At 45.1% G+C, this 27,758-nt stretch overlaps 1 protein-coding gene across 10 annotated transcripts in view; it reads right to left on the bottom strand.

Moving 5' to 3' along the window:
• The window catches only part of SCML4 (Scm polycomb group protein like 4), a 136,581-nt gene that overhangs the window by 25,789 nt on the left and 83,034 nt on the right, over positions 1-27,758 (bottom strand). For 9 of the 10 annotated variants that reach the window (XR_016395158.1, XM_089921902.1, XM_089921903.1 and 6 more), the window contains 3 exons: positions 24,616-24,745; positions 22,243-22,443; positions 17,475-17,669 (listed from right to left, as the gene is read on the bottom strand). Coding sequence is in view for 8 of the 10 variants with exons in the window: in XM_089921903.1 (XP_089778029.1) it covers positions 17,475-17,669; positions 22,243-22,443; positions 24,616-24,745 (526 nt within the window). In the remaining 2 variants the exon portion in view is untranslated. Of the gene's footprint in view, positions 1-7,754; positions 8,264-17,474; positions 17,670-22,242; positions 22,444-24,615; positions 24,746-27,758 lie in introns of those variants that run through there. The other variant, XM_022553804.3, reaches the window with a different exon arrangement.

Raw genomic sequence — 27,758 nt, forward strand, 5'->3', positions numbered from 1 at the left:
ATCTTCCTCATTAAGATGCTGTGGGGGGAAAGGGCAAACTAAACTTAAAGCAGGCAGAAGGAAGAAAATAATAAAGATTACAGTGAAAATTAATTAAATAGAGAATAGAAAAATAGAGAAAATCAAAGAAACCAAAAGCTGGCTCTTTGAAAAGATCAACAAAATTGGCAAACTTTTAGCTAGATTGGCCGAGAAAAAAAGAGAAAAGACTCAAATTGCTAGAATCAGAAATGAAAGGGATGACATTATCACCAATCTCACAGAAATAAAATGGATTATTAAGAAATATTACAAACAATTCTATGCCAATCAGTTAGGTAACTTAGAAGAAATGGACAAACTATCAAAACTGACAAAAAGAAATAGACAATCTGAATAGACCTATAACAATTAAAGAGATTAAATTAGTCATCAAAAAACAAAGAAATCCCAGGCTCGGATGGCTGCATAGGTGAATTCTACCAAGTATTTAAAGAAAAATTAAAACCAATTCTTCATAAATTCTTCCAAAAAGTAAAAAAAGGAGTGCTATGGACTAAATTGTGTCCCCCTCAAATGTTCATATGTTGAAGCCCTAGCCCCCATTGCAACTATATTTGGAGAGAGGGTCCATAAGGAGGAAATAGAGGTTAAGTAAGGTTTTAAGGGTAAGACCTCAACCTGATAGGACTGGTTAAAAAGAAAGTACTGACAAGAAGAGGAAGAGACATGAGAGAGCTCTCTCCCTCTTCACACACATGCACAGAGGTGAGGCAACATGAAGACACAGAAAGTGGCTGTCCACTAGCCAGGAAGAGAAGTATCACCAGAAACTAACCCCGACGACACCTTGATCTCAGACTTTTAGCCTCTAGAATTGTGAGAAAATAAATTCTGTTGTTAAAGCTACCTAGTATGTGGTATTCTGTTATGGCAGCCAGGCAGACTAATACAAGGAGGGAATACTTCCCAACTCATTCTATGAGAACACTAATACCCTGATACCAAAACTAGACAAAGCCATCACAAGAGAACTACAGATCAATGTCTCATTAATATGGATGCAAAAATTCTCAGCAATATACTAGCAAAACAAATCCTTAACATACAAAATGACTTATACATCATGATCAAGTAGGATTTGTTTCAGGAATGCAGGGTTGGTTTAACATCTGAAAATCAATTAATGTAATATGTGATATCGATAGAATAAAAAACAAAGATCATGTGATTATCTCAATAGATGCAGAAAAAGCGTTTGAAAAAATCCAACATTGTTTCATGAGAAAAACACTCAAAACACTAGGAATAGAAGGGAACTTCCTCAAGCTGAAAAAGGGCATCCATAAAAAAACCTACACTTAACATCATAGTTAATGGCGAAAGACCGGATGCTTTTCTTCCTAAGATCAGGAACAACACAAAGATGTCTCTATTCTTGCTACTTCTATTCAACATTGTATTGGAGGTTCCAGCCAGGGCAAGTAGGTAAGCATCTAATTTGGGAAGGAAGAAGTAAAACTATCTCTTGTATGTAAAAAATTCTAAGGAATCCAATAAAACACTTTTATTAATTGAAATTAATAAATGAATTCAGTAAAGTTACAGGATACAAAATTAATATGCAAATGTCAATTGTACTTTTATACATTTGCATTAAACAATATGAAAATGAAATTGGGGAAAGAATTCAATTTATAATAGTATTAAAAAGAATAAAATACTGAGGAATAAATTTAACAAAAGAAGTATAAAACTTATGCTCTAAAAACTACAAAACATTATTGAAAGAAATTAAAGAAGATCTAAATACTTAATTGGAAAAAATTCCATGTTTATGAATCAGAGGACTTAATATTATTAAGATTATTACCATCTTACACCCTAAATTCATCTATGGATTGAATGCAATTCTTGTCAGAATCTCAGCTGACTTCTTTGTAGAAACTGACAAGCTGATTCTAAAACTCATATGGATTTTCAAGGAACCATAAATAGCCAAAACAATCATGGAAAAAGAAGAACAAAGTAGAGTAGTCACACTTCTCAATTTCAAAATTTACTACAAAGCAATGGTAACAAAGACAGTGTGGTACTGACTTAAGGAGAGACATATAGAACAATGGAATAGAGTTGAGAGTCCAGAAATAAACCTATGTGTCATGTTCAACTGATTTTCAACGAAGGTGCCAAGATCATTCAATAGGAAAAGAACAGTCTTTTCAACAACTGATGCTTGGATAACTGGATATCCGCATGCAAAACAATGAAGTTGGACCCTTACTTCATACCATACACAAAAATTAACTTGAAATGGATCAAAGACCTAAATGTAAGAGCAAAAACTTATAAAACTCTTAGAAGGAAATATAGGGGTAAATCTTTATAACCTTGGGTTTGACAAGGTATTATTAGATTTGACACCAAAGGCATGAGCAACAAAAGAAAAAATAGGCATATTAAATTTACCAAAATTTAAAACTTTTGTATTTTGAAAGACACTATCAAGAAAGTGAAAAGAAAACCCACAGAATGGGAGAAATTACTTGCAAATCATACCTCTGATAAAGAATTCATATCCAGAGTATATTAAAAAAACTCTTACAACTCAACAATCAAAAGACAAATAACCCAATTTTTAAATGGGCTTGAATGGACATTTTCCCAAAGAAGATAGACAGATAGCCAATAAGCACACGAAAACTTGTTCTAAATCATTAGTCATTGGGGAATGCAAATCAAAACCACAATGAGGTACCACTTCACACTCACTAGGATGGTTATAATCAAAAAGTCAGATGATAGCAAGTGTTGGTGATACTGTAGAGAAAGTGGAACCCTCACACACTGCTGGTGGGAATGTAAAATGATGCAGCCTCTTTGGAAACCAGTCTGGCTCTTCCTCAAATGGTTAAAAATAAATTCACCATACAACCCAGCAATTCTACTCCTAGGTGTGTGTGTATGTATGTGTGTATATGTATATATATATTCCCAAGAGAAATGAAATTTCCACATAAAAATTTATATATGAATGTTTACAGAAACACTATTCATAATAGCCAAAATGTGGAAATAACTCAAAAAACTATCAACTGATGAATATATAAACAAAACATGGCATATGCATACAATGAAATAATTTCAGGCATAAAAAGGAATGAAGTACTGATCCGTGCTACAGTGTGAATGAGCCTTGAAATGTTATGCTAAGTAAAGAAACTGAGCTGCAAAAGTCCACATATTAAATGATTCCATTTGTATGAAATGTCCAGGATAGGCAAATCCATAGAGACAGAAGTAAATTAGTGGTTGCTTAGGATTTGGAGGTTGGGGGAATCGGGGTTGACTGGGGTGATAGTTGCACATATATTAAACCATTGAATAATACACTTTAAATGGGTGAATTGTATGATGTATGAATTATATCTCCATAAAGCTGCTTTTAAAAACTCATTGTGGAGGCCCAGTGTTTGGCTGTAAACACATTTTTGAGAGTGTTGTACAGTCAAATCCAACACTGCTTTGGCCACTTGGACACAGGAAAACTGAGCAGCAAAGGGTAGGCATGCATGCTCTGTGCCTCATGCTTTGTGGCTAGTGCAGTGCTGAACGATGTCTTCAGGAACCTGGAACTCTGCACCTTCCCCTAGATGGCCTCTATTGCATCTTCCCTCCTGGTCAGAAGACGTCAGCAGGAAGGACCTGGCTATGGAGCTAGATACTAGGCTGCTTCTTGAATGGAGCGAGGAAGAGGAAGACTAACATTTTTTAAGCACGTACTATGGGCCAGCACATTCCAAGCCAGTGAGCAGGAGGCCTGCCATTATATTCCCTTCATTGAAAAGTTTTCATAGTCTGGGATACTAATCCTTTTTGTGTCCCCAGTGTCTGGCATGGTGCTTGGCATTCAGAAGGCGCTCAATAAATATTAAGTAGACATTTGGGCAGTGAGGTTGCTGTTACACAGAAGATGTGTTAAAATTCAGATTATAAAGAACTAAATATAAATTCTTCATGTAGATGCACGGTAAACAAAGAATCTAAAACATTTATTCTGTTTATTAAATATTTTAAATCTAAATTAAATATGCCTGTGGAAGTCTGATAGTCTAAGGTAGAGAACGCAGATAATTCACCAATCTGCACTACAGCTGGAAAACAGAGATGCAGATGGAATATTGTTCCCCTATGACAACATGTGGAAATGGGGAACAAGGGAATATGGACCTTATTGGGTTTAAAAACTACTGACAACCATGGGTGAGATCAAAGGTAATAAAAGCCAGCTTCTGGGCTATAATCCAAATGGATTCATCAGAAAGTAAAACCGACTTGAGAGAGCGTCAAGCAATAGCCCTCTACCCAGCAAAGGATGTGACAGTGATTCCAAAGGCGGTCAGGTGGACAGCCATGGAAACAGATCACTAAGCCCCAGCCGCGGTCCTACACAGCCTGTAGCTCCCAGGAAGCCTGGGAGTGATTATCACGTTCAGGTGCACACATCAGGGTGCCATTCAGAATTGACAGATGCATCTGCTCAAACCCGATTAACACAGCCTTTTCCTCACCTTTATAAATAGGGGTGCTGACACTTACATCATACCTGAGTGTAAAAATGGCTGATACAATGAAGGCCATCATTATTCAACCGCAGGACTGAAAAGGACCTTCACAGAGCACCCAGCTCAGCATTTCCCCGAGTGTTAAAATGTGTTGCGCTGGCCCACCAGGGGATGATTCTTGGCGGTACTTAGGTGTATTAGTTTCCTAAGGCTACAGAAATTACCACAGATTTGGTGACTTAAAACAACAGAAATATATTCTCTCCCACTTCTGGAGGCTACAAGTCTGAAATCAAGGTGTCGTCAGGGCCATGCTCTCTGCAGGCTCTAGAAGATCCTTTTTTGCCTCTACCTGCTTCTGGTGATAGTCAATGATCCGTGGTGTTCCTTGGCTGCAGACACACCACTCCAATCTCTGCCTCTGTGGTCACATGGCGTTCTCCCTTTTTGTCTGTGTCTGGGTCCAAATTTCCCTCTTATAAGGACATCAATCATTGGATTAGCGCCCGTAATCCAGTGTGACCTCAACTTGATTACCTCTGCATAGACCCTATTTCCAAAGAAGGTCCCTTTCACAGGTACCTGCGGTTAGGACTTGAACATGTATCTTTTTGGAGGACACAAAAACAGGTGAACGTTATTTTATTACAGTCATATATTTTAGTGCACAGCAATAAAATATAGTTAGCTCATCAAACTATGGTTTCACTGATAAGGTATCACTGCTTAAGATGACTAAAGGCTACAGTTAAAAGAAATGAATCCATTTCAAGGAATATCTTAAGTAAACACTTCTATCGGTTTTAGTCAGACATAGCAAAAATTGTGAAGGTGGTAAATTAACGGTGGAATGCCTTGAGCTTGCCCCAAATTCTCTTTTCAGGCAGGGTGGTATTTGGAGCGGAAAATAAAGTAAATAACTGAGCCTCTTATTTAAAAGCTTCCCCAAAAGAGATCTTACAATCTCCTCACAGTTAGGTCATTGTGCCACAAACCTCATTGCCTGAAATGTCTTCCTTACACCTAACACCAATTCCTCTTGCTTCAGTTAAAACGATGACTGCTGGGTACCTACCCTTTATACTATTAAAACCACTAAGTCATCCAACATACAGGTAAGATGACTTTAGTAAAGTGTGGCTCGTGAATTGTTTGTTACCCAAAACCACTATTTAAAGTTGGTAAAAAACAAAAACAGAAAGGACCAAATCTCCTTGGAGAGAGAACTACACTTTTCAAGCAGTTTTGTGGCTGACTGGTGAGTGAACACCAGATGGGGCCAGCGGACCTGGGATCATCTGCGGAGAGTGCCCTGCGTGGATCCGATTCCCGCACACAGACTTGTGGTAAACCACAGGGCTGACAGATTAAGACGTTCCCAGTCTTTTTTCCTGGATTCTTAGAAAATCCCTTCTCATCTGAAACGAGCTACCTTGTCACCCTGGCACCTCTCATTAAACAAGAGGATCCAGCCCAGCCTCTATTTAAGGCCATTTCATCGCTGTGCACACCAGCTCAGCAAAGCAGGGTAAACAAGAGGCATTTTATGTGCTTCTCTTCTATAACCCCCTGCCTCTATCCAAGACACTAAGGATGCCACTTATAAATCATTAAATCTTTCCTCCAGAAAAGGATTAATCTGCTTTCATACGATCACAAGGGCATGCTTAAGTAGAAAGGCACAGGCACAAATGGCACATTCAAAGAAGGCTGCCACGTTTTCAAGGTTTGGTGTCTTAGGAACATTCAAAAGAGGCTGACGTGCCTTTTTCACCATAGCTAATCTGCTTGTGGACTATGGTTTCCCCAGCTGCTACGTATAAAGCCTGCCTATTAGGCTAAAAAATACTCTAGAAGACTTCAAACCCACTCAAGCCTCAAAGGATACCCCTTTGCTCCTGAACCTGAACCAGGTCTAAGCCTCCTTGTTTGGAGAACAAAGCTCTAGGGTCTGAGTCAGGAGTGTGTGGACTCCTCCCTCCACCCACACCCCTGCAGAGGCCTGGGGGACGCCCAGCACAGCCCATCCTGCTGCAGTTCTGGAGGGTCAGCTGAGCACCTGGAAAGTGCAGAAACTCCAAAGAGAAGCAGGAAGAGACAGAGGGACGGGAAGAGAAAGCCAAGAGCCAGAGAGAGAAAGAGAAAGTCCCAAAGCAGCGACAGCGGTCCAGGGAGGAAAGAGGGGCCCACATGGATGAGACTCCAGACACTGCTGCCAGAGGTTTAGTTCAGGGGGTGTTGGCCCCTTTTCAGGTAGGACACAAGAGCCAACTGCTCACAGTTAAATGAGCTTGGACTATTTAATTTATTTAAAGAATTTTAAATGGCACTTTACTTGGATTCTTTAACCAAATGAAGCCCTGAAAAGCGACAACACCACCGTCTGCAAAATTATTCTCAAGTAATCTCTCTGAGTGCAATAATAACCCTAAATCCCAGAGTCTCAGACACTGTTCTTCCCAGCACTAAACAGTTCTCTCTCTCTCTCTCTCTCTCTCTCACACACACACACACACACTCTCTCTCTCTCTCTCTCTCTCTCACACACACACACACACACACACTCTCTCTCTCTCTCTCTCTCTCTCTCACACACACACACACACACACACACACAACACTCTCTCTCTCTCTCTCTCTCTCTCTCTCTCTCTCACCCTCCACTCCCCTTTCCTCATATCAGTCACAACATCCCAGCTGAAGGAGCAGCTGCACAGAGTGAACCCTTTCTACAATCAGCTCTGCTACCTTCCCCCAGGCTGAAAGCCATTGCCTCTCTTGGGATTGATTGCCAGCGGGTCTGCCTAGCCCAGCAGGCCACGTGACCCTGCTCAGGCTGACAAGAAGGTCAGACCACTGGACCAGTGTCCAGAGGGCTCCGTGTGTGAGCGCCTTGGCTCTGCTGTTTAAAGAGATAGCGGCACCACGGATCCCTAGCCCTGAACCCCAGATGAGAAAAGGAAGTAACAGAGTCGGCCTGATAACACCGCCACGTGAATAACCGTGGAATAACTATTCCCCTCTGCTTAACCAGTTGCCACCACCTAAGGAGCACAGCCAGTGAGTCCAGGAATGCAGGGAAAGAGACCTGCAAGGAGAGAAGCAGAAAGAGGAAGGGGGTCAGGAGGGAGAAGGGCCAGGAGACACTAGCAGGTCCCAGTAGAGCTGCCCCTCCCCTGCTCAGAGCCGGACCTGGGCTTCACTTCCTACCTTGAGTGGTTGGGTCTCCGCCACCAGGCAGCTAGCTGCATGCACGCTTCTCGCCAGCACCGCCGCCAGCGCCCAGCGCGTGCTCAGCTGTGGGCGGCAGGGAGGCCCTGGGCGGGACTCCTCGGTGTCCGAAACAAGCAGATTTCCTCTCTGCCCTCCTGCCGCCTTTCACTGCGGTTCTTGTGGAGGTCTGCAGGTTTCTTTTACTCCGGCTCGGTCCCGCCCCTTGTTCTGGCTCAGATAAGCTCATCATGTTTTCCCTTAGGGCCCCCTGTGGCCTCTTGTCCCAGCCTTCCTGGTTCAAAGGGCACCAGGTCACACCACCTATGAGGCTTAGCCTTTCGTTCTCTTCAATTAAATTTTCCATTAACTTGGTCTCTGGCCAGTATAGATTTTCTCTTCAAGCTCGTCTCTAAGTACAGATCACTCAGCCCTCAGAATCAACCTTATAACTCCTCTTGGGTCCATTTAAGTACATTTATACTTTCCCCCTGACACCTGAACTTCTTTAATCCTTTCCAATGTTGCTGGTTTGCCTGAGACTTTGTCTTTAAGATTTAAGATTTCCTCTTGTGGAAATTTTGCCCAAAGGCAATTTTGCCCAGTGTCAGCCGTTTGAGAATAGTGAATGCCCTTTCAGTCTCCAGAGGAGAGCAGGTTCCCGAACCACCATCTCTGTGGTCTTTTCTTTGCGGCTTTGCCAAGCCTCTACCCCAAGGCTTAAGGGAATGAGTTCCCAGAAGGCGGGGGAGGGTGAGAGTGTGGGACCTCCCACGGTCAAGCTCTGTTTCCTCAATAGCCCCCCCTCTTTTTGGTCTTTCATAGAACTCTGGGGAAATTTAAAGTGACCCTTAACCAGGAAAATGTTGGAGTCCCTGGAATAGAGAACACCGTATAACTTTTGGTTCTAAATGGACATCCTAATTTTTAGGAAGGCTTTCCCGTATTTCTCAAGTGGGTGAAGCAGGCTGCCATGGTGTGAGAAGCTCTGTGGAGAGGCCTATATGGCAAGGAACCAATGGCTTGTGGGAAATGGAATCCTGCCAACAACCATATGAATGAGCTAGGAAGTAGATCCTGCCCTAGTTGAACTCTGGGCTGCTTGCAGCCTTGTGAAAGACCCAGAGCCAGGGGACCAAGTTAAGCTGCACCTGAATTCCTGAGCCACAGAAACTGTGAGATAATAAATGTTATTTTAAGCCACTAAGTTTTGGGGTAATTTGTCACACAGCAATAGATAAATAATACAGGTGGGAAAGGGGAATTTGTTTAATTCCTCTTGACTCTGCATATCTAGGTTGGAAGTTGTAACTATTAATTCGGTAGCAGCTAGGATGTATCTGCTATAGAATATCTAATTCTCTGTCAGGAAGTTTATGGGATTTTTTTTTTCCCCCAAAATCAAAGGGTTTGCTACTTATGTCTGAGACCCAGAAACTACCAACTAATAGGAGAAAGCTCATGGAGTTTATCTTAGAAGGCTACTGGTTTCCAAAGTTGCTTTAATTCCTCTTGGCATGGTTTGCCAATTTAACCCAGTTCTGATGCACGGTCAGTAGATACTGGTGTGGATAACTTGCAGATATTACCTTAGGACCCACCACAGGGGCTCAGGGTATTAGTCCAGAGGAGCAGCCCAAGGATAGAGTCTCCAATTACAGCTCCTCTGGGCCCTGGAGATTTTGGGATGGCCAAATCTCATATACTTGATCCTTTGTTTCCATCAGTCCTTGTGCTTTCAGTGTTCTGATGTATAAACCAGAGACCTTGGTCACCATCTCCTTGGATCTCCTTACAGACCTTGCCCATTCCCTAACACCTACTCTTCCATCAAGGCAGGAGCCTCTTTGCACAGGCCTGCCAGAAACACAGAGGGCCTTGCGCACCTGACTCAGCTGTCCCCAGCATCGTCCCCGGTTCAAGAGTGGCTCATGGGGGATTGATGGGTAGGGATGTCACATTAAGGACAGTTTCATGGAACAAAGGGGAAGATTTCCAGTAGATTTCTTTATTTGAAGAGAGGCATGGGGGGCAGGGGTAGGGCTGTGTTTCAGAGAATTCCTGAGACCAGCCTTGTAGGAAGAAAGAGTTCATACCGCCTATTTTTTGGCAGCCTCTTTTTCTCCTCCACACTCCCTCCTAGAAGGAGCTCTCCCAAACAGTAGAAAGCCTACTGGGGATTTACCACCATCATCATTCTGTTCCTCAAGTCTTTGGTGTTGGTATCTTTAATCCACAAAATGACTTTATTTGTGATCTTGGACAAGCGGAGCATTATCTTCATTTCTTTTTGTGTCATTTTAATGTATATACTTTCTATTAAAATATTACCAAATTGGTCACCATGATTCAATAGTAGCCTATTTATCCCATATTTAAAGTACCTTGGGAGGTTCCAACAACTTAATTGGAACATTCATTCATTCATTCATTTAACCAATAATTATTGAATCCTTGTGCTTCCTCAATATCTACAGGATTCAAAAGAGAACCAAATCATTACAGCACAAAGGGATCTAATAAATTACTGAGCATTGTGAAAATCTATTTCAAATTCTACAAAAACCCAGTGTTTTCCTTAGAAGTTACATTTTTCCCCTTTAGCTCAACGTTTTTTGTTTTGTTTTGTTTTGTTTTTTAGCTCAATGTTTTAAAATAGGTACAGATATTATACTTTAATGAATGATATCACTGAAAATATGATAAACAGCTTTTCCTAAATGAACTCATATTGGCACACAGGCAGAACTAAGATCAGGAATTCTACACTGGCAAACACTCCCTATTCCATGCTGTAAGAGCTCTGGCTGGGCTTCTCCTGGACCTACCTGTCCGAAAATATAGGAAGGCCTTTTATATTTGCTGCCAAACTTGCGGACGTTCTTCTTTTCATCTTTCCATCACAACTTTCGGCAAAGATTCTTAAGAACTGAGCTTGACACTGATACTTTGTTCTCCTTCCAAATGACCCCCTTTCCAATGCATGGCTTGAGAACCAGATGGCTCATTTTGTTCACATGGCCCGTGGCTATGACAGGGTGAGCATAGCTCTGCAATATTCTAATCATTGGCCTGCACATGCCTTCCTTCATTTCTTTTTTTCCCCCATCATTTCATATATTATTTAAAATACCAGGTCAAACCACACCTAGTGTCGGTGGAGTAGGCCACTTTGTGTGGGTTTTGTAGGGATGAGAAAGTTCTCCTGGTGTCTAGGATGATAGGCTCTGCCTGTCCTGTGGATGTTGTCTAGCAACGATGTAGCTAGGGCACAAAGATAAGGATGAGACACTCCTTGGGGCCAAGATATTAACCCAGAAGGAGAAAGGATAATTGATGTCCCTGGAGTGCAGTTTCTGCCTAGATTTTGCTAAGTAGGCATTTGTGTTTGTTTTGTTCTTTTACATATTTGCTAGAAGAAGTGACACAGGGGTACCATAAGCCACTTGTGAACATCCATTTTGTGCAGTCAGGCTTCTGAGCCAGAGAACAGGACACACACACACCCCGGCAAGTGTTGGGTAATGGGGCCCTACTGATAGGCTTGGGAGGAAAAGCAAAGGGCCAGGGAGGAGAAGACCTAGGCTCAGCTTCCACCCTGCTGCTGCCTTTCTGTGTGGCTCTGAACAAGTGGCCTCAGCTCTGCAGGTATCACACGTAGAGGGAGCTCAGAAAATGTTTGCCAACTGATCATATGGATATTCCTGTATAATAGAACTCATGCCACTTGATAAGCTCTATTTCCTTTTAGAAATAAACAACCTTTTGGAAAGAGAGATAAGCTCTGGATAGTCATTCTCTGTAGAGCTATTACATTAGACAAATTTGTAGTTTAACAAGGAAGCAGATTTGATTTCTAGATGCTGGGTATGAACGTTCAACCACAGCAGAACGTACCGTGCGTGTCTGTTACTCCAGTAGTTTTCTGGTGCCTGGCTCCAAGACCACCAGCCAAGGAAGAAAACATCAAGTCTCAAGAACAAATGTCCTTTCTCATCTCCCACCCCCACCGTCTGTGTATCAAGAAAAGCTACTCAACAAAAAGTAAACAATTTGTTCCCATCATGTCAAACCTTCAAAAGGCAGGAAGCCAATCACTAAACTAGATCTTGCAAAAGAGTTCAGCTACCACATTGTGGTTTCCAAAGAAGATCTCCCCAGTGCTTGGTGAGCAGACAGTTTGTTCTGTTGTGTCGCATAGAATTCGAAACAGTAAATATTTACTGTGGACTTGTTACATCTCAGGCTCTGCTGGGGACTGCACGTCCCTGCCCTCAAGTCTCCCTAGCAGGGATACGAGGTCTGGACCCAGATTCTAGCCGTATAAGGCAGGGAGGGTATGTAAACAAGGGTCTGAGAGAACAGATCCCTAGGGTCTTCTAGGAATTCGGGGAAGCTTAGAGGGCAACAGAGACCCTGCTGCCGGTGGTGGTCAGGCCACACCAGGAAATTTGCCCGTCACCATTCTTTCCTTTCTTTCACTCTCTTCCCCAGCACTGCAAACCTCCTCTTTCTCACCTCGATTTGCACATGTGCCACCGTGCCTGACTACTCTGCCCCCTCACGCCCCTCTCTTCTTCTCCAGCCCACAGACACCTCCACGGGGCACCAGATCATCCTCAGCAGCAATGCTTTTACAGGTTTGGCACCATCCTAGCACAGAGAGACGTATTTTACTGAAAACCTGAAATAAATTTACCTCTGGGAGCAGGACTCCGTCAGCACACACTTTCTCGTTCAAAGTGTGGTCCCCAACCAGCAGCAGCATGGACATCACCTGGAAGCCTGTTAGAAACCAGACTCTCAGGCCCCACTCCAGCCCTCCTGAGCCAGAATCCACATTTTATCAAGATGTCTGGGTGGTACCAGGGCATATTAAAGTTTGAGAAGCATCTGGCTAAAGCTTACTTATAATTGAGACCTTTTTTTTCCCCAACATTCAAAGATAAGGTAAAATTTCCCCATGATCATCTCAGGACTTCTGACAGAACCACAAATGTTATCAAATCCATGTTTTTGCTTCCATTCTCCTAAAGCATCCAGGGAACTGCTCTTCTTCTGAAAACATGAACATTTGGCTGTCAGTTAATAGATTCGGAGGAAAATGACTAAAATTCTTGGTCTCAAGCCAAGAGCTCTACCTTCCAGACTGAATTCAGGCAGCTGAGTGGGTCTGAAACCTGGTTTTCCCTGAATGCAGGAGAAAGATCATTTGGTGACAGAGTTTATATTTCAAAGGTCTGAGGAAGAGATTTGGAAGAAGCCCTCTCTCTGCTCTAATGTGAGCCCTTCTGTCTTGGTATCCTCATCTTCCCCTTTGGGGGACCCCCTCCCCAGGGCTTCTAGGGCCTCTCACCTCCTGCTGTCTGCGGCCTTCCTCTGCCACCTCCAGCCGTGACTCTCAGCTTGGAAGGGACCAGAGGTGACATCTTGCTCTTACTCCTCTGGGTTGCCAGAGTTCACCCTAATGGCCCTGACATGTGGACATCTGCACTTGTCACCAGTAATGAGGAGATCTCTCCATCCAAGCAGCTCCTTCTACTTCTGAATGGCTTTGGCTTTTCAAAGTTCTTTACAATGTCAACCCCACCTGAATCCTGAGGGAGCTGTCTTCTGAGAGTTCCACCTGGTTATTCAGCTGCCAAGTCCTCTACGTGGGAGAGTATTCCTGAAACCCAGGCTTCTCCAACTTTAAGTGTCTTCAAAACACCTGGGATCTGTTGTGAAGGAGTGAGGGAGAGCCACTGAGCTTTTCCTTTCTCAGGTTACGACAGTGCTCCTGACCCGAGTTTGAGTGGCAAGACGTGAGGTTTAATTAAATCTATCTTCAGGGCCACAGAGAACAAATCCACATGACCTGCTGTCATATCCTGGAACAGAAAATTGTGTCTTCCCCAAATCATCCATTTTTTTAATATAGTTCCTTATGTGTCATGGCTTTGCATTTCCTTATTGTCTGATTAACTGTCTTTTGGAAATGTCCTAATGAGTGTTGACAAACCCTCTAACTGTGTGGCACCAAACCTGGAACACTCCAGCTTTGACTGAACAACCTTGGGGCAGAGCAGGATCTGGTTCAAATGAGTTCAAGACTGTACGATCTTGTTTAGGAATGATGTGGTCCTATGGATGGATATGAAGCCTAAAGTCAATGAAGACCTCCATCCCTTCGCTTATAAGTACACCTGCCTTTCTTGCCACAATCATGGGAAAGTGGGTAATAAACTAATTCCTCATCCAAGGTAATAATAACTTGATATGTTATCCTTTAAGGGAACTTTGACAAGGCAATCCTAAAGAGGCAATGTCTTAGTCTAAAGGCAAACTCTTTTTTTTTTTTTTTGCGGTACGCGGGCCTCTCGCTGTTGTGGCCTCTCCCGTTGCGGAGCACAGGCTCCGGACGGGCAGGCTCAGCGGCCATGGCTCACGGGCCCAGCCGCTCCGCGGCATGTGGGATCTTCCCAGACCGGGGCACGAACCCGCATCCCCTGCATCGGCAGGCGGACGCTCAACCACTGCGCCACCAGGGAAGCCCTAAAGGCAAACTCTTTAGTGGTGTCATCCTAGGCTCCATGGCAAACAGGTGGGAGAGATGTGTGCCAGGCGGCTGCTCAAAGCTTACTGTGCCGTAGCTGCTTCCGCCACCCTCCCTGGGGCCCCAGACGCAAGAAACACGCAGCGCTTGGTTCTGTAGCACCCAGGGCACGGGGAACAATTTCCACAAGAACTGGAGCAATTCATTTTTTCAAAGCAGCCACAGGCTAGGGAAGGGCTCATGAAGACAACTGGAGTCATTACTTCCAAAGCCAAGCCAACTAGGAAAGAAACCAGCTTGCAGGCAGAAATACCGGCCTCAGCCAAGGGAAGAAGTGTGGCGGCTGCACTACACTTTTCCCAGGAAAAAGACAGGAACTTCACTCAGCATGGTGAGCTTGGAAGGAGAAAGAATAAGGAGGAAACCAAGGCAAAGGTTTCCTCAGTGATCACTTAAGGAAAGCTGAAGGGGGGTTCCTGGGACAGGAAGTTAAAATGAAACTATTTTAGTTTCAGTTTTGCTGAAGCTGCAAGACAATAGTCTCCCCATAGCAGAGTGAAGAGTGACGCTCTAGCAAAAAGAGGTGGTGGGAAGCCAGTTTTACCTGTGTAGATGACCACCCACATGCAGCCTGCAAAAGAAATTGTAGAGGTTGAAAAGCAGGTTGAATAGAAGATGAATTGTGGAGAGAACTGCCCCATGTGATCCAAGAGCTTCGATGTGGCCGTGTGAATAGCTTGATATCTGTCCCTGGAGCTCAAGAGACACAATGGATTACTGCTTGATTTCCATGAGAAACCAAAAAGTCTGGCTGCTGTGATGGCAGGACAAAGGAGAGGTGTCTGCTGAGATCAGCCTGCACGCCCTGAGTTTGTTTGGGCAAAGGGTGTTTCTAAGGGACCAGATGCGGGCCATCAGAAGAGAGATCTGAAGTGAGATTATCTTAGATCCTTTCCATAGGACTGTCTGGAGGCACAAGGGGGCCTCAGCAGAAAGAAGTTAGAGATGTACCCACAGATGCCTTGAGGCTGTGGGAAGAACTGTAAGTGACCAGCCAGAGAAGAGTTACCTTTGTCCATGTCAGGGAACGTGCAGATGAGAGATGGTAGGATCACCAAAGGACCCATGCAAGAGCCCACAGGCTGCAGAATCAGCTTGAAACACCTGCCAGAACCAGGGAGGCTGATGCCAGCTCACAGCGGGATTAGTCAAGTAAAAACTCTCCTACCTCTTGCGTCTCCTCCTTCCCTCACTCTGATCAGGAAGGATTGGGAATCATTATTAGCTAGATAAGGAAGGGGCAAAAACATAGGGTTGGGAAGGAGGTGGAGAGAAGCCAACCATGCCCTCCTTTACTGCTGCAGGCAACTGGCCTGAAGCAGGGCTGAGCTGGGAATGGGGAGTAGTTCCATCTTTGAGTGAAATTTAAAGTTGGATGATCACACTGACCTGGACATATTAATTATTTACTAGAGAGTGTTTTGTTATCTGAAAGGAGCCAGAAAAGTCACGAGATTGGCCCTAAATTTCATCCATGGACAGGGAAGAAGTGGTCTCACAGGAGACTTTCATTTAAAGGAGAATGGGAGACATGAATTATGGGGCTTTGTGATTATGTCCATGGGTCATGGCTTGTTCAATGTAACGATGACTTTAGGGTGTGCGAAGTGAAATCAGATCACCATCTGCTATTTTCATTGCAAGATTCACTGGAAGATACGTGAGCTTTACAATATGTTTCTGAGTCAACTAAGGTTTACAAGAGAGGCCAGATTCTTGACTGTCAGAACCAGAACATTATACATGAGCAACTCAGCCCATCATTTCACACAGGAAACTGAGGCCCAGAGACATGAGAAGACTTTCCCAAGCTCACACATATAGAGGCATCAAGAAAAACACAGAAGTATATAGCATCTGCTCACACAAACTATATTTAATTAGGTACATTTCTTTGTAAAGGCCAGATTTCTTCCTGTTTCCCAGGTCTCTGAGAGTTTAAAGTAAAACTGTAGACAAGGCTCTTGACAGGATGTGAGAAAAATCTATGCTTAGAATCTAACTTTATCCTTCCCTGATGTCCTCCTAGGCTTAAAACACAGCCACTCCTATTATAAGTATCGTTTTGTTGAATGCTCTAAGCCTGTCTGTGAGCACATACCTGCAAATGTAAGTTTTTCATTATTCATACTGGTTACTCAATACCTCAAAAACTTTCCTAAGCTCACATACATATTTGCCTTATTCCAAGACAGGGTCTCACATGGTGCTTGGAACAGAAAAGGTTCAGCAAGTGTTTGCAGAATGACATAATGGTTAGATTCCATTTCACTGTCTATGTGTTCTTTATGTATCAACAACACTGCTTCCAGAGAAAGAAAAAAGGCAACATGCCTGCTCATCCTTGGGAACCTGGAATCTAGAACCTGGACTCATGTTCAACTCCTTGCAAATCCATAACTCAGGGCCGCTAAGTGGGGAAGGAAGGAGCAGCCCATTGGGCAGACAACAGTGTGGCAAGTTTGCCCATGTGGCCTTGCTGCACTTCCCACTGGCCACTTCCCTATGCTGAGCTATTCTGGGGCTGGTGATACAAAAGGCATTCAGCCCCTGGGTCACTTTCTATCCTGTGACGAGAGAGAAACACTCTCAATGAAGGACATATGTGATTTAAGGGCAGGTCAAATTCCTGCCCCGATAGACACTCTGTTACACATTTTATTGACCTGGATAGGAATCTGAGGCCCCCAGACAGGACCAACGTAATCAATTCGTTAGCCCTTGTTTCTTCAGGATTTCTTTGTTCCTTAGGCTAGTAGTCCTTCAATTACTCAACGATGATGAATAAATGCTCAAGAGTCTTAATTAGAAGAGAGGAAAAAAATCACTCATTGCATGTGATGCGGTCTCATTGTCTAAATTCTAATAACATAGGCCTAGAAGCTATAATGTCAGCTCTCAGTAGCTGGAGCCATCTCTTCCCACTGCAGCCTGGGCAGGGACCGTCGGGGTGTCCTTGGACCTGGTCAGCCTTGACTGTTCCCCGGGTGCCCAGAGGAGCAGCCCGTGAGCTTCCAGCAGCAGAGCTCCCAGGAGCCCCCTTAGTGGCAGCCTCACCTGCTCCGGGAGGGCGGGGACACCTGGAACCACCTGCAGGCCCAGGAAGACAGACGGGCGAACCCTACCTGACTCCATCCTGTCTTCCTGGCTCTCAGGGGCTTCCTCGGAGGCGCTGGTGCCCCTGGGGAACGGCTGGTGGCTGAAGAGGTCGTCACACAGGAGGCTTCGGCACAGCTTGGCAAGGAAGCGGAGGACGTACCCAATACTGTTCACCACGGGCAGACTCCGCAGGTGCTGCTTCCCGTCAAAGGATGCGGAGACTGGAAGAGCACAGAGACAGCGACTTAGAGCGGCGCTCTGGAGAAAGCCGTCAGCCCGTCAGCCCTGGGGAAGAGGTTCTGGTTTGTTCAGTTTTGTTTTGTTTTCAACTAAGTTGTATTGGGATTTCACCTGTTTTTACACTAATGTCCTATTTCAGTTCCAGGATCTCATTCAGGAGACCACATCGGGTGTAGCTGTTGTGTGAACTCGGTCTCCTCGGGTCTGTGACTGTTTCACAGTCTTTTCTTGTTTTTCATGATCTTGACAGTCTTGAAGAGTACTAGTCAGGTATTTTGAAAAACGTCCCGCGATCTGGTTTGTCTGATGTTTTTCTTATGATTTTACCGGGGTTATGGGGTTTCGAGGAGGAAGACCACAGAGTCAGTGGGGGGTGGTACATGACAGCCACAGTTCATCACTGGGATGTTAACCTTTATCTCCTGGCCAAGACACAGTTTGCCACATTTCTCCACTGTATTCTTTTTTTTTTTTTTGCGGTACACAGGCCTCTCACTGTTGTGGCCTCTCCCGTTGCGGAGCACATGCTCCGGACGTGCAGGCTCAGCGGCCATGGCTCACGGGCCCAGCCGCTCCGCGGCATGTGGGATCTTCCTGGACCGGGACATGAACCCGTGTTCCCTGCATCGGCAGGTGGACTCTCAACCACTGCGCCACCAGGGAAGCCCTCCACTGTATTCTTTGTATTCTGTTCCTGGGAAATAAGTCACAAGGTCCTACCCACAGTTAAGGGCAGTGGAGGGATTAAGCTCTACCTCCTGGAGAGGGAAGAGTCTCTATATCATTTGGAATTCTTCTATAAAGGAAGACTTGTCCCATTTCCTCCATTTATTTATTTGTTTATTCATCAATATCAGTGCAGACTCAGTATATTTATTCTGGGGGAATTCCCTGGCGGTCCAGTGGTTGGGACTCAGCCCTCTCACTGCCGAGGGCCTGGGTTTGGTCCCTGGTTGGGGAACTAAGATTCCACAGGCCACATGGTGTGGCCAAAAATAAATAAATAAAAGTTTTAAAAATATATATTTATTTTGTGTTGTGGGTTGTCCAATACTATATTATGTATCTTATTGCTAAATTATTCCAATTTTTGTCTTTGGGATCTTACAGACTGACTCCTGTGTCCCTATGACATACTCTCATTTATTTTAAGCAACTCTAGATAGATAGATCTAGATCAATAGGTAGGTCTAGATAGATATGTCTAGATCTAGACATATAGGTATATTCAAATAAACTTGAGTTCATACTGAGGCCTCCAGCTCTTAACGCAGCACCACAGTGTTCAGGGTTCATTCAGCCTAAAGGGGAGGAGTCTTTATAAAAGAACAATAATGTCTCCACAGTGATGCTAGATCAAACTCATTTTCTCTAGGGTGACCAGAATTTAGAAGAAACACCTGGTTCTTCCAGCGCAGAGCATGTTTCTTTCTGTAATCCTCCTCACAGCCCTCTGCTGCTGCATGAAGCTCGCACAGCAGCTCCCGGGTGCAGAACACATGAGAAGATCCCCAGCAGGACATTCTGCTGCCACCTGGGCTCTGCCCTCAGCACCAGCACCTGGAAGGCAGCCTGGATTTTTATACTATATCTCTCAAAGGCTAGCACACTGTAAGGCCTGGGGCAGGGCGACCAGAGCTAGTTTTGATTTCAGAGCTAAAAAACAAACAACAAAAAAACTCCACACCCATTTAAATTAGAAATCAAAACAATCTATTTCTTTTGTGTAGCTTTTTATAGTTTGACAAGAGCTTTCACACCTATCACCTCATTTAGGCCTTCTGACTGTCCTGTGAGGACAGTGGAGAAAAGGTTATGACTCCATAATATGGATGAGGAAACTGAGGAGAAGGCCTAGAGCGTTTTTTTTCCAGCTCATGAGGCCTATAAGTGGCACTTGCCTGTCACTTTAATACTCCAGGTGACTCTCCAGATTAGGAGAGCCAGCAAAGAGCTGCTTAGATGCTCAGTAAGGGGGTCATCCTGGCCACTCGAACACTCTGGAAATTCCCTCTTAGGTGGGCACTGCTGCTTGCCTCCGATACCTTGAAAGAGTAGGTGTGCTGGAAACTGAACCCACAGCAGGAAGGTCTGGGTCATCAGGCCTGTGTCATAAATCAGTGTGTATACATTCCCAGAGGTGCCTGGATGGTCACATAGTAGGAAAATTCCACCTCCTGGAAGCAGACATGGAATTTGTGAGATCACAAAATCTACCCCTCTGGGAGAGTGTGACTAAGGCAGAGCGTCCCAACAGGTGTGCTAGGAATGGGTCATGGGTACTGCGACACTATTCCCCCTCAGCCTTTGGGGTGGCCCAAGGCCCAGCCACAGCAGGTTAAATTCCCTTAGCCCATGGTGCCAGCACCAGTGTTCACCATTTTCTACATGTTGTGCCATGGGGATGTTTAGAAAGCAGTGCCCTAAGGATCAGGTTCTAGGTGGAGAGTGGGAGAGTCTGACTATTCCTCCTGAGTCCCTCCCTAAACCACCTTGGGGCTAGCACCACCTTGTTGGGCTGCCACATCACCACCAGAAACGTGAATGCCCACCTTGCCACCTCACAACCTAAGGAGGTGGCATGAGGAGGCCCCTCAGCACTACTGCATTCTCCATGACCAAGTCCTCAGCTCCAGCCTTCCTGGGAATGCTTCAGCCAAGGGAAACTTGGCAGGGCTCTGCCCGCTCATGCATTGGTGCCAGGCACTGCAGAGCCTCCTCCCCAGCACCGAGGCCCCTGAGGCCGCAGAAAAGCCGAGCAGGAGAGCAGGGAGAACGGGGTCAGCTCTCCCAGCTTGGGGGGCAGGGGCCACAAAGAACTCAGACGGGATTTGCTCAAGAGTGGGGACACACGGTACAGGAGGATCTTTCTCTTAGCACTGGGTCTGCGTCTTGAGCCCTGCTGTTTAGCAAGGAAAAGGACAAGGCCTTCAACCTCAGAGGGCAGTCCAGGATCAAGAACCTGGCTCTCAGAGAGAACAGCCAAGGATCTCTCAGAGGCCTGACAGCAGGACTCTCCTCCTGGCCTCTTTGGTGCAGTACTTCTTTGTCCTGTCTCTGCGCACATCTGCTGAAGTCTCTTAAAAGTCACCCTGGGTCAGACACATGCACCCAGACCTTGCCAAGTTCTATTTTAATCAATTACCAGCAAGTCAGACCCAGCTTCCTGCTCACAGGGAGCTCCAGAAGGAGGGCTGAATCAATCAGAGCTGGTAAAGCTGTGTTGGAAAAATCTCCCCATCTGCAAGCCCTCGGGATCAATCTGGAGTTAAATAAAACACTTATGCTTTGGTTTTTCAGGGTGTAGCCACATTAAAGTCCCCTCTCCCCGACCCTTTCTTAGTCAGCCAGCAGGGTCACCTGCACTGCCCTGTGGCTGGGGAATTGTATCCCTTTTCCCTGGTGATATGGAGGCTGTGTCTATGATGCTGGGCTAGAGAAGACACCAGGCTGTCCCCCTGGAGTCAAAGCATCTTGCAAAGGCCTGGAGCTCCAGGGCTTAAGGGCAGGTGGTAACAACCACTGTGCATGTGGAGAGCCTCGGGTAAGACAGACAGAGCCTCTGAGGGGAAACATTTGAAGGGGGCAGAGCTCCCAATTCTGCCTCAGACTTGTGGTGACAGTTTCCACTCCCTCTGGATGCTGTTGGTTGGGGTGGAAACTGGAGGAGGGTGGTGACAATGGGAGATGGGATTGACCCTGAAGGCTCTTGTTTAAAAAAAAAAAATGTCCTGTGAGGTGGGGTTTAGACCATGAACTTTCTCCACTTCCTGCATGGTGTTAAGTGCTATGAATAAGGAATAAAGCAGAGGAAGGGAGAATAAATAGTGACAAGGGCTGATGTGTTAGACATATGGTCAGGGAAGGGCTTTTTGACAAGGTGGCATTTGAGTAGGAATCTGAAGGAACTCCAGGAGCAAGTCACGTGGACAGTTGGGGAAAGAGCATTCCATAAAGAGAGAACAGCAGGTGCAAAGGCCCTGAGGCAGGAGGAGCATGGTTGGAGGACACAGGAATGAAGCCACTGTGGCCAGAGCAGAGTTTGGGACTCAATAGAAGTGGCCAGTAGATCAAGGAAGTTCCCAGGACCAGGTCACATAGGACTTGGAGGCCCTTGTAAGGATGTGGGCTTTTTCTCAGAGTGACATGGGAGCCATTGAGGGTTTGGAGAAAAGGAGGGGCATGATCTGACTTAGATTTTGAAAGAACCAGAATCGTGAAAGGATTCTGGAGATATTTTGAAGTTGATTCTGAAAGGATTCTGGATATATTCTGCAGTTAGAACAATAGGATTTATTGATGGATTGTAAGTGGGAGGTGAAAGAGGCAAGTCAAGGGAGAGGATTCAGATGTCCAGTCTTCTTATCCAGATCTGGAAGTATCTTCTCCTCAAGCCCCAAGAGACACCTTCGGCACACAGGCTCATTTAAGGACCCTGGAGCCCAGAAGATGGGGACAGACCCTGGCCACAGTCCCCCAAGCCTGATTACAGCTATTTTCCTCTTTGGAGACACACCCATGGCCCTCCTCATACAGCCTGCTCCAGGGCTTTACCTGACACCATCTCACCACCGTAGCCCTGCTTGACCAGGGAGAAGACCAGCTTCTGCTGGTGGGCACAGTCGATGCATGCTTGCACGGCCTGCTGCAGGACAGCCGACGGCCTCTCGGGCCCAAAGTGCTCGGGGAGCTGCTGTACCTTCCTCCTCTCCAGGTACGGCCCTGCGTTGGCTTGCTTGTTGATGTAGAGGCAGACTGTGGAAACAGACCCACAAAGCTCTCAGCATCGAAGCACATCAGGCCAGGGGCGGCTCCCGTGCACACTGGGGAGGCCTCAGCCATGTCCCCTTGGCCCTGGTCTTGGGAAAGCAAAGGCCAAAGTGGGACCAGTTCTTCCCAACTTAAGAAGTAAAAGAGGCAATAGAGTCAATCACCTCCAGCTGCCAGGGCTTGCTCTCAGAAAGGCCTCCCGGTTGGGAAGAAATAGGCATGTCCTCTCCGATGTACTGAAATCTGAATTGTAGACAATTATAGACAATTGTGGACCATGTATATAAATGTATTTATGTGCTGGGAACATACACAAAATCTTCCCTTCTCCTCCCAGGAAGCTATCAAGCTATATATAATGTTTGCCATTTTTTTTGTTAACCTTCAGTAATTAAAAAAAATCAACATGTTGCTAATTACTCCAAAGACTATATATTCGGTGAAATTCTAAAGAGGATTCTACTTACAATCTCAGGATAATGAACACTCAGCAGTCCATTTAGGTGAGCCCAACCAATGGTCCCCACACTTTTAAAGTAATAAACCCCATTGGTAAAAAAATTTTTACCACATGCCCTAACATGTGTTTATTTATTTATAGATTATATACATTCTCAACCGTATTAATGTATTACATACATTTTAAAGATGTAACCAAAAAATAGAAAATTTTAAAGGATGAGATAAAAAGAAATATTAATAGTAGGTGTCATATTTTCTTCCACATGTTAATGGCTCCTCTTATGTCTCCCCCTGCCCCCAGCCCAGGTATGAGCATCTTACCCTGGGGGCCACTAGTGCAGAGAAGCATTAAAGAGGGACTGTAAGAGGAGACCATTAGTACTTTGGAAGGATTAAACAGTAACAACAAAGTTGAAGAAAATTAGTTTTTATTGAGCACCTACTATATTCCAGGCACTGTATATCCTTTATCTTGTTTGATTCTCAAGATAAGCCTGAGAATTAAATATTATTACTTCCTCTACTAAAGAAGAAACTGAGGTTAAAAGTGGTTAGTGGCTGCTCAGAAAGTGTAATTAATGGTGCAATAGGGATTTTAACTAACATCTTTCTGATGTCATGGCCTGTGCTCTTTTCACTCTACCAGGCTTCCTTCTTCAACTAATCCCACATGATTAAGGAAAATCTAATTGCTAAGGGACCTTCATGCCAGGCAGTGTGCTAGGCCCTACAGAGAAAATCTACACAGTCCCTGACTTCAGAGAACTTAGGGCCCAGAAGGGGAGACAGACCTACTCAGAGAATCACAGGAAGTGATGTGGGACCTTGGCTGCAAGAAACATTAGGGAGATGCTAGGAGAGCCCGTCCTGGGAACCTTGGCAGGAAAGTTAGTGAACACTTTCTGGAGGGAGGTACCTGAGCTGAGGTGCAAGGGAGGAATAGGTTGACCCTAGAGGAAAGATCATTCCAGAAGAAGGAAAGAGAATATGCTATGATCCTATGATGGGCCCTAAAAACTAAGAGCAGGGCCTTATTGGCCATACTACAAAATTTGGTCTTTACCTAACAGCATTAGGAAGGCCCTGAGGGATTTAAGTGGGATGGGGCTGTGGATGGTTTGTGATGAGGGGGAACTATGGATGTGTATGTGTGTGTGTGTGTGTGTGTGTGTGTGTGTGTGTGTGTATGTGAGAGAGAGAGAGAGAGACACCATCCGACTGCTGTTACTTTTAAGATGGAACTGTTGGTTGGTGGATGCCCCATGAGGGAGACTGGGCCGAGCTCCACCCTGAACTGGACTGGAAGGCACTGGGTGGGATTGAGGGGCATTAGGATCCTTAGGAGATCTGGAAGTACAAACACAGGGATAGAAACTCTTCAAGGTGAGCAGGTTCGCTGTTGGTGCAAGGTAAACACGGCTCTGAAGATAGTCTGGGCCGCCAACCACTCTTTCTAGCCTCCACCCACCCACAGCAACCAGCTGAACCCAAGATGTACTGAAAATCAATTTTAAATAATCCAAGCTGTGAGACACTATACTCCTGTTCTCAGAGAATTTGGTCATCCTATCTACTGTCCAACTGACACACTGAATCCTTCATTTGAGCGACCTCAGTGGCAGCTCTCTAGTTCACAAAGTAACTTTAGCTGGCGGGCAGGCCATCCCAGCCTTGGAGTTCATTCGCCTCACCTACCTGTGAGAGCCTGTGGCGCTGCCAAGCTGGGTATGGTGGCTGCATCCTGAGGGATGGAGCTGAGGTCGGGCTCCGGCGTGCTCCGCGGGGGTGAGAGGGCTAAAGGCGTCATGAGAACCCGAGACTTGAGCTGCAAGAGAGAACCCAGGGAGTCAATGAAAATCTGGAGATGCTCTCTGCACTTTCCCAGGATCCTTCCTGGGCTCAGTTAACCACTGCTACTCTGTCATTCTTCCACACCTTTCTATTGTGCAGCTTTGGGGGCTGAACTTCAGATTCAAGTTCATGATCAAGATTCAAGTTTGGGTCACACCTAGAGGTCAGCTCTGCACCCCGTCCTTACAGTGGAGCCACCCAGGAAATGACTGTGTCAGGCAGAGGGTGTGGGACACACAGAGGTGTGAGGAATTGCAGCCTATAAGCCTCCTGAGTGCAGGATGCAGGGTGGGGGACAGTTCCCAGCCTGAGCCCCTGTGCTCCTGAGGTTCCTGTGGACAGGTCTTTCCTGACAGCCACCCAGTGACCAATCCTGAAGCTTTGCTCACTCTGCTGAGTTTTCTGTTCACAAAGATCACTGGGTCCTGCTAGAAGAGACAGCAGGAGCCATTCTTCCAAAAGGTGACATGCTTCTCAGGGTTTATTTCCTGCAGTAGAGACCATCAAAGGCTGATGCTGCTGGTCTATGGACCACACTTTGAGTAGCAAGGGTGTACATTCTGTTGTTAATGTATATGAAATCCCCATCCATATCCTAACTTGATTCCTGGATTTTTAGGATGTAATAATAATAGTAGTCATGGAGAAATAGTATTCCTACTGCTAGTTATCCAACCATTCTACATTCATTCATTTAAGTCATACCAGTGTTTAAGGGAAAAACATTCCAGTGAATGAGAATACCAACTGCAAAGGTCCTGAGGCAGAGCATGCCTGGAGTGTTTGTGCCACATTAAGGTGGCAAGAGTGAGACTGGAGAGGTGGTAAAACCACGGGGCTTTGCAAGACACTGTAAGTTCTTTGACTTTTGCTCTGAGCTCTTCTGAGCAGAGAAACTACAGAATCTAAACTGACATTTTTAACAGTCTTTCTGACTGTTGTGTTGAGAAGAGACGAAAGGAGCAAAAGTGAGAGGACCACTAATCTAGAGTAGATGAGCGACGATGGTAGGTTGGATCAGGGTGAGAGCAGTGGAGGTGAAGAGAAGGGGACAGATTCTGGACAGATTTTGAAGGAGGAACCAGAAGGACGTTCTGACACACTGGATGTAGTGTGTGAGAGAAAAAGAAAGAAGTCAAGGATGACTCCGAGGGTTTGGGCCAGGGAGTTTGCAGGTGGGGGAAGGAGGAGGGGAGAGTGGAGACAACGAGGGAAGGTCGGGTTGATTTTGGACATGTCAGGTTTAAGATGCTTAGATCCAAGAAGAGATGCTAAGTAGGCAGGTATGTATACTGGACTACGGAGTTCTGGGGGAAAGTCTAAATGGAGATCTAATTTTGGAATCATAAGTAGCGAGTTGATATTTAAGGCCATGATAATGAATGAGATCATCAGAGAATTGAGGGTAGGTGGAGAAGAGGAGGATCCATTCATTGAGCCCTGAAGGACTCCAACATGAAGAAGTCAGAGAGAGAGGGGTGACCAGCAAAAGAAACCAGGAACTCTATCCAGTGGGGTAGAAAGAAAAGCAGGAGAGCATGGCACTGCGGGGACAAGATGAAGAAAGTGTCTCATTGAGAAGAGAGTGACCAACCATGTCAAATGCTCGGTCAGACGTGGAGGACCAGAAGTGGCCACATAGCAACTTTTTGACATAAGAGGCTGTGGTGCAGTAGGTGAGATGAGAACCTGATTGGAATAAGCTTAAGAAATAGTGGGAAGAGAGGCACTGGATCAGGAAGTAAAGCCAACTCTTGCAAGGAGTCTTGTCTTAAAAAGGAGTGGCCAATTAGCCACAGCAGCAGGAAAAGTAGGATTGAAAGATTTTTGCCCCACAATGAGATACCACCTCACACCCATTAGGATGGCTACTATAAAAAAAATAAGATTTAAATTAAAAATAACACATGTTGATGAGGATGTGGAGAAAATACAACGCTTGTGCACTATTGGTGGGAATGTAAAATGGTGCATTCCTCAAAAAATTAAAAATAGAATTACCCAGAAGTTCCACTTCTCAAAGAATTAAAAGCAGTGTCTCCAAGAGATATTTGTACACTCATGTTCATAGCAGTATTATTCATAATAGTCATTGTAGAAGCAACAACAAATGTCTATCAGCAGATGAATGGATAAACAAAATGTGGTATATACATACAAGGAAATATTATTCAGCCTTAAAAAGGAAGAAAATTCTGACACATGCTACGACATGGATGAAACTTGAGGACATTATGCTAAGTGAAATAAGCCAGGTACAAAAAGTCAACAGCTGTATGATTCCACTTATATGAGGGACCTAGAGTAGTCAAATGCACTTAAACAGAAAGAAGAATGGTGGCTGCTAAGGGATGGAGGGAGGGGGAAAGGGAGAGTCATTGTTTAATGGGTATAGAGTTTCAGTTTTGCAAGGTGAAAACGTTCTGGAAGTTGGATGCACAGCGATGTGAATATACTTAAACTACTGTACTGTACACTTAGAAATGGTTATGATGATAAATTTTATGCCATGTGGTTTTTATCACAATTACTTTTTAAAAAAATTTATTTATTTCATTTTTATTTTTGTCTGCGTTGGGTCTTTGTTGCTGCCCGCGGGCTTTCTCTGCTTGCAATGAGCCGCGGGGCTACTCTTGATTGCAGTGCGCGGGCTTCTCATTGCAGTGGCTTCTCTTGTTGCGGAGCATGGGCTCTAGGCACGCGGGCTTCAGTAGTTGTGGCAGGTGGGCTCAGTAGTTGTGGCTCGCGGGCTCTAGAGCGCAGGCTCAGTCGTTGTGGTGCACAGGCTTAGTTGCTCCGCAGCATGTGGGATCTTCCTGCACCAGGGCTCAAACCCATGTCCCCTGCATTGGCAGGTGGATTCTTAACCACTGCGCCACCACAGAAGCCCTATTTTTTTTTAATTTTTAAAAGATTTTTTGTTGTTGCTTTTGAGAAGGGGGAAATATGTTCTAATGCTGGTGGAAATAGCCCAGTAGAGAGGGAAA

Source organism: Delphinapterus leucas, chromosome 12 (assembly GCF_059928025.1).
Source record: "Delphinapterus leucas isolate spDelLeu-1000000601 "Yukka" chromosome 12, BTC_Dleu_Yukka2, whole genome shotgun sequence".
In the NCBI taxonomy this organism is placed as follows: domain Eukaryota; kingdom Metazoa; phylum Chordata; class Mammalia; order Artiodactyla; family Monodontidae; genus Delphinapterus; species Delphinapterus leucas.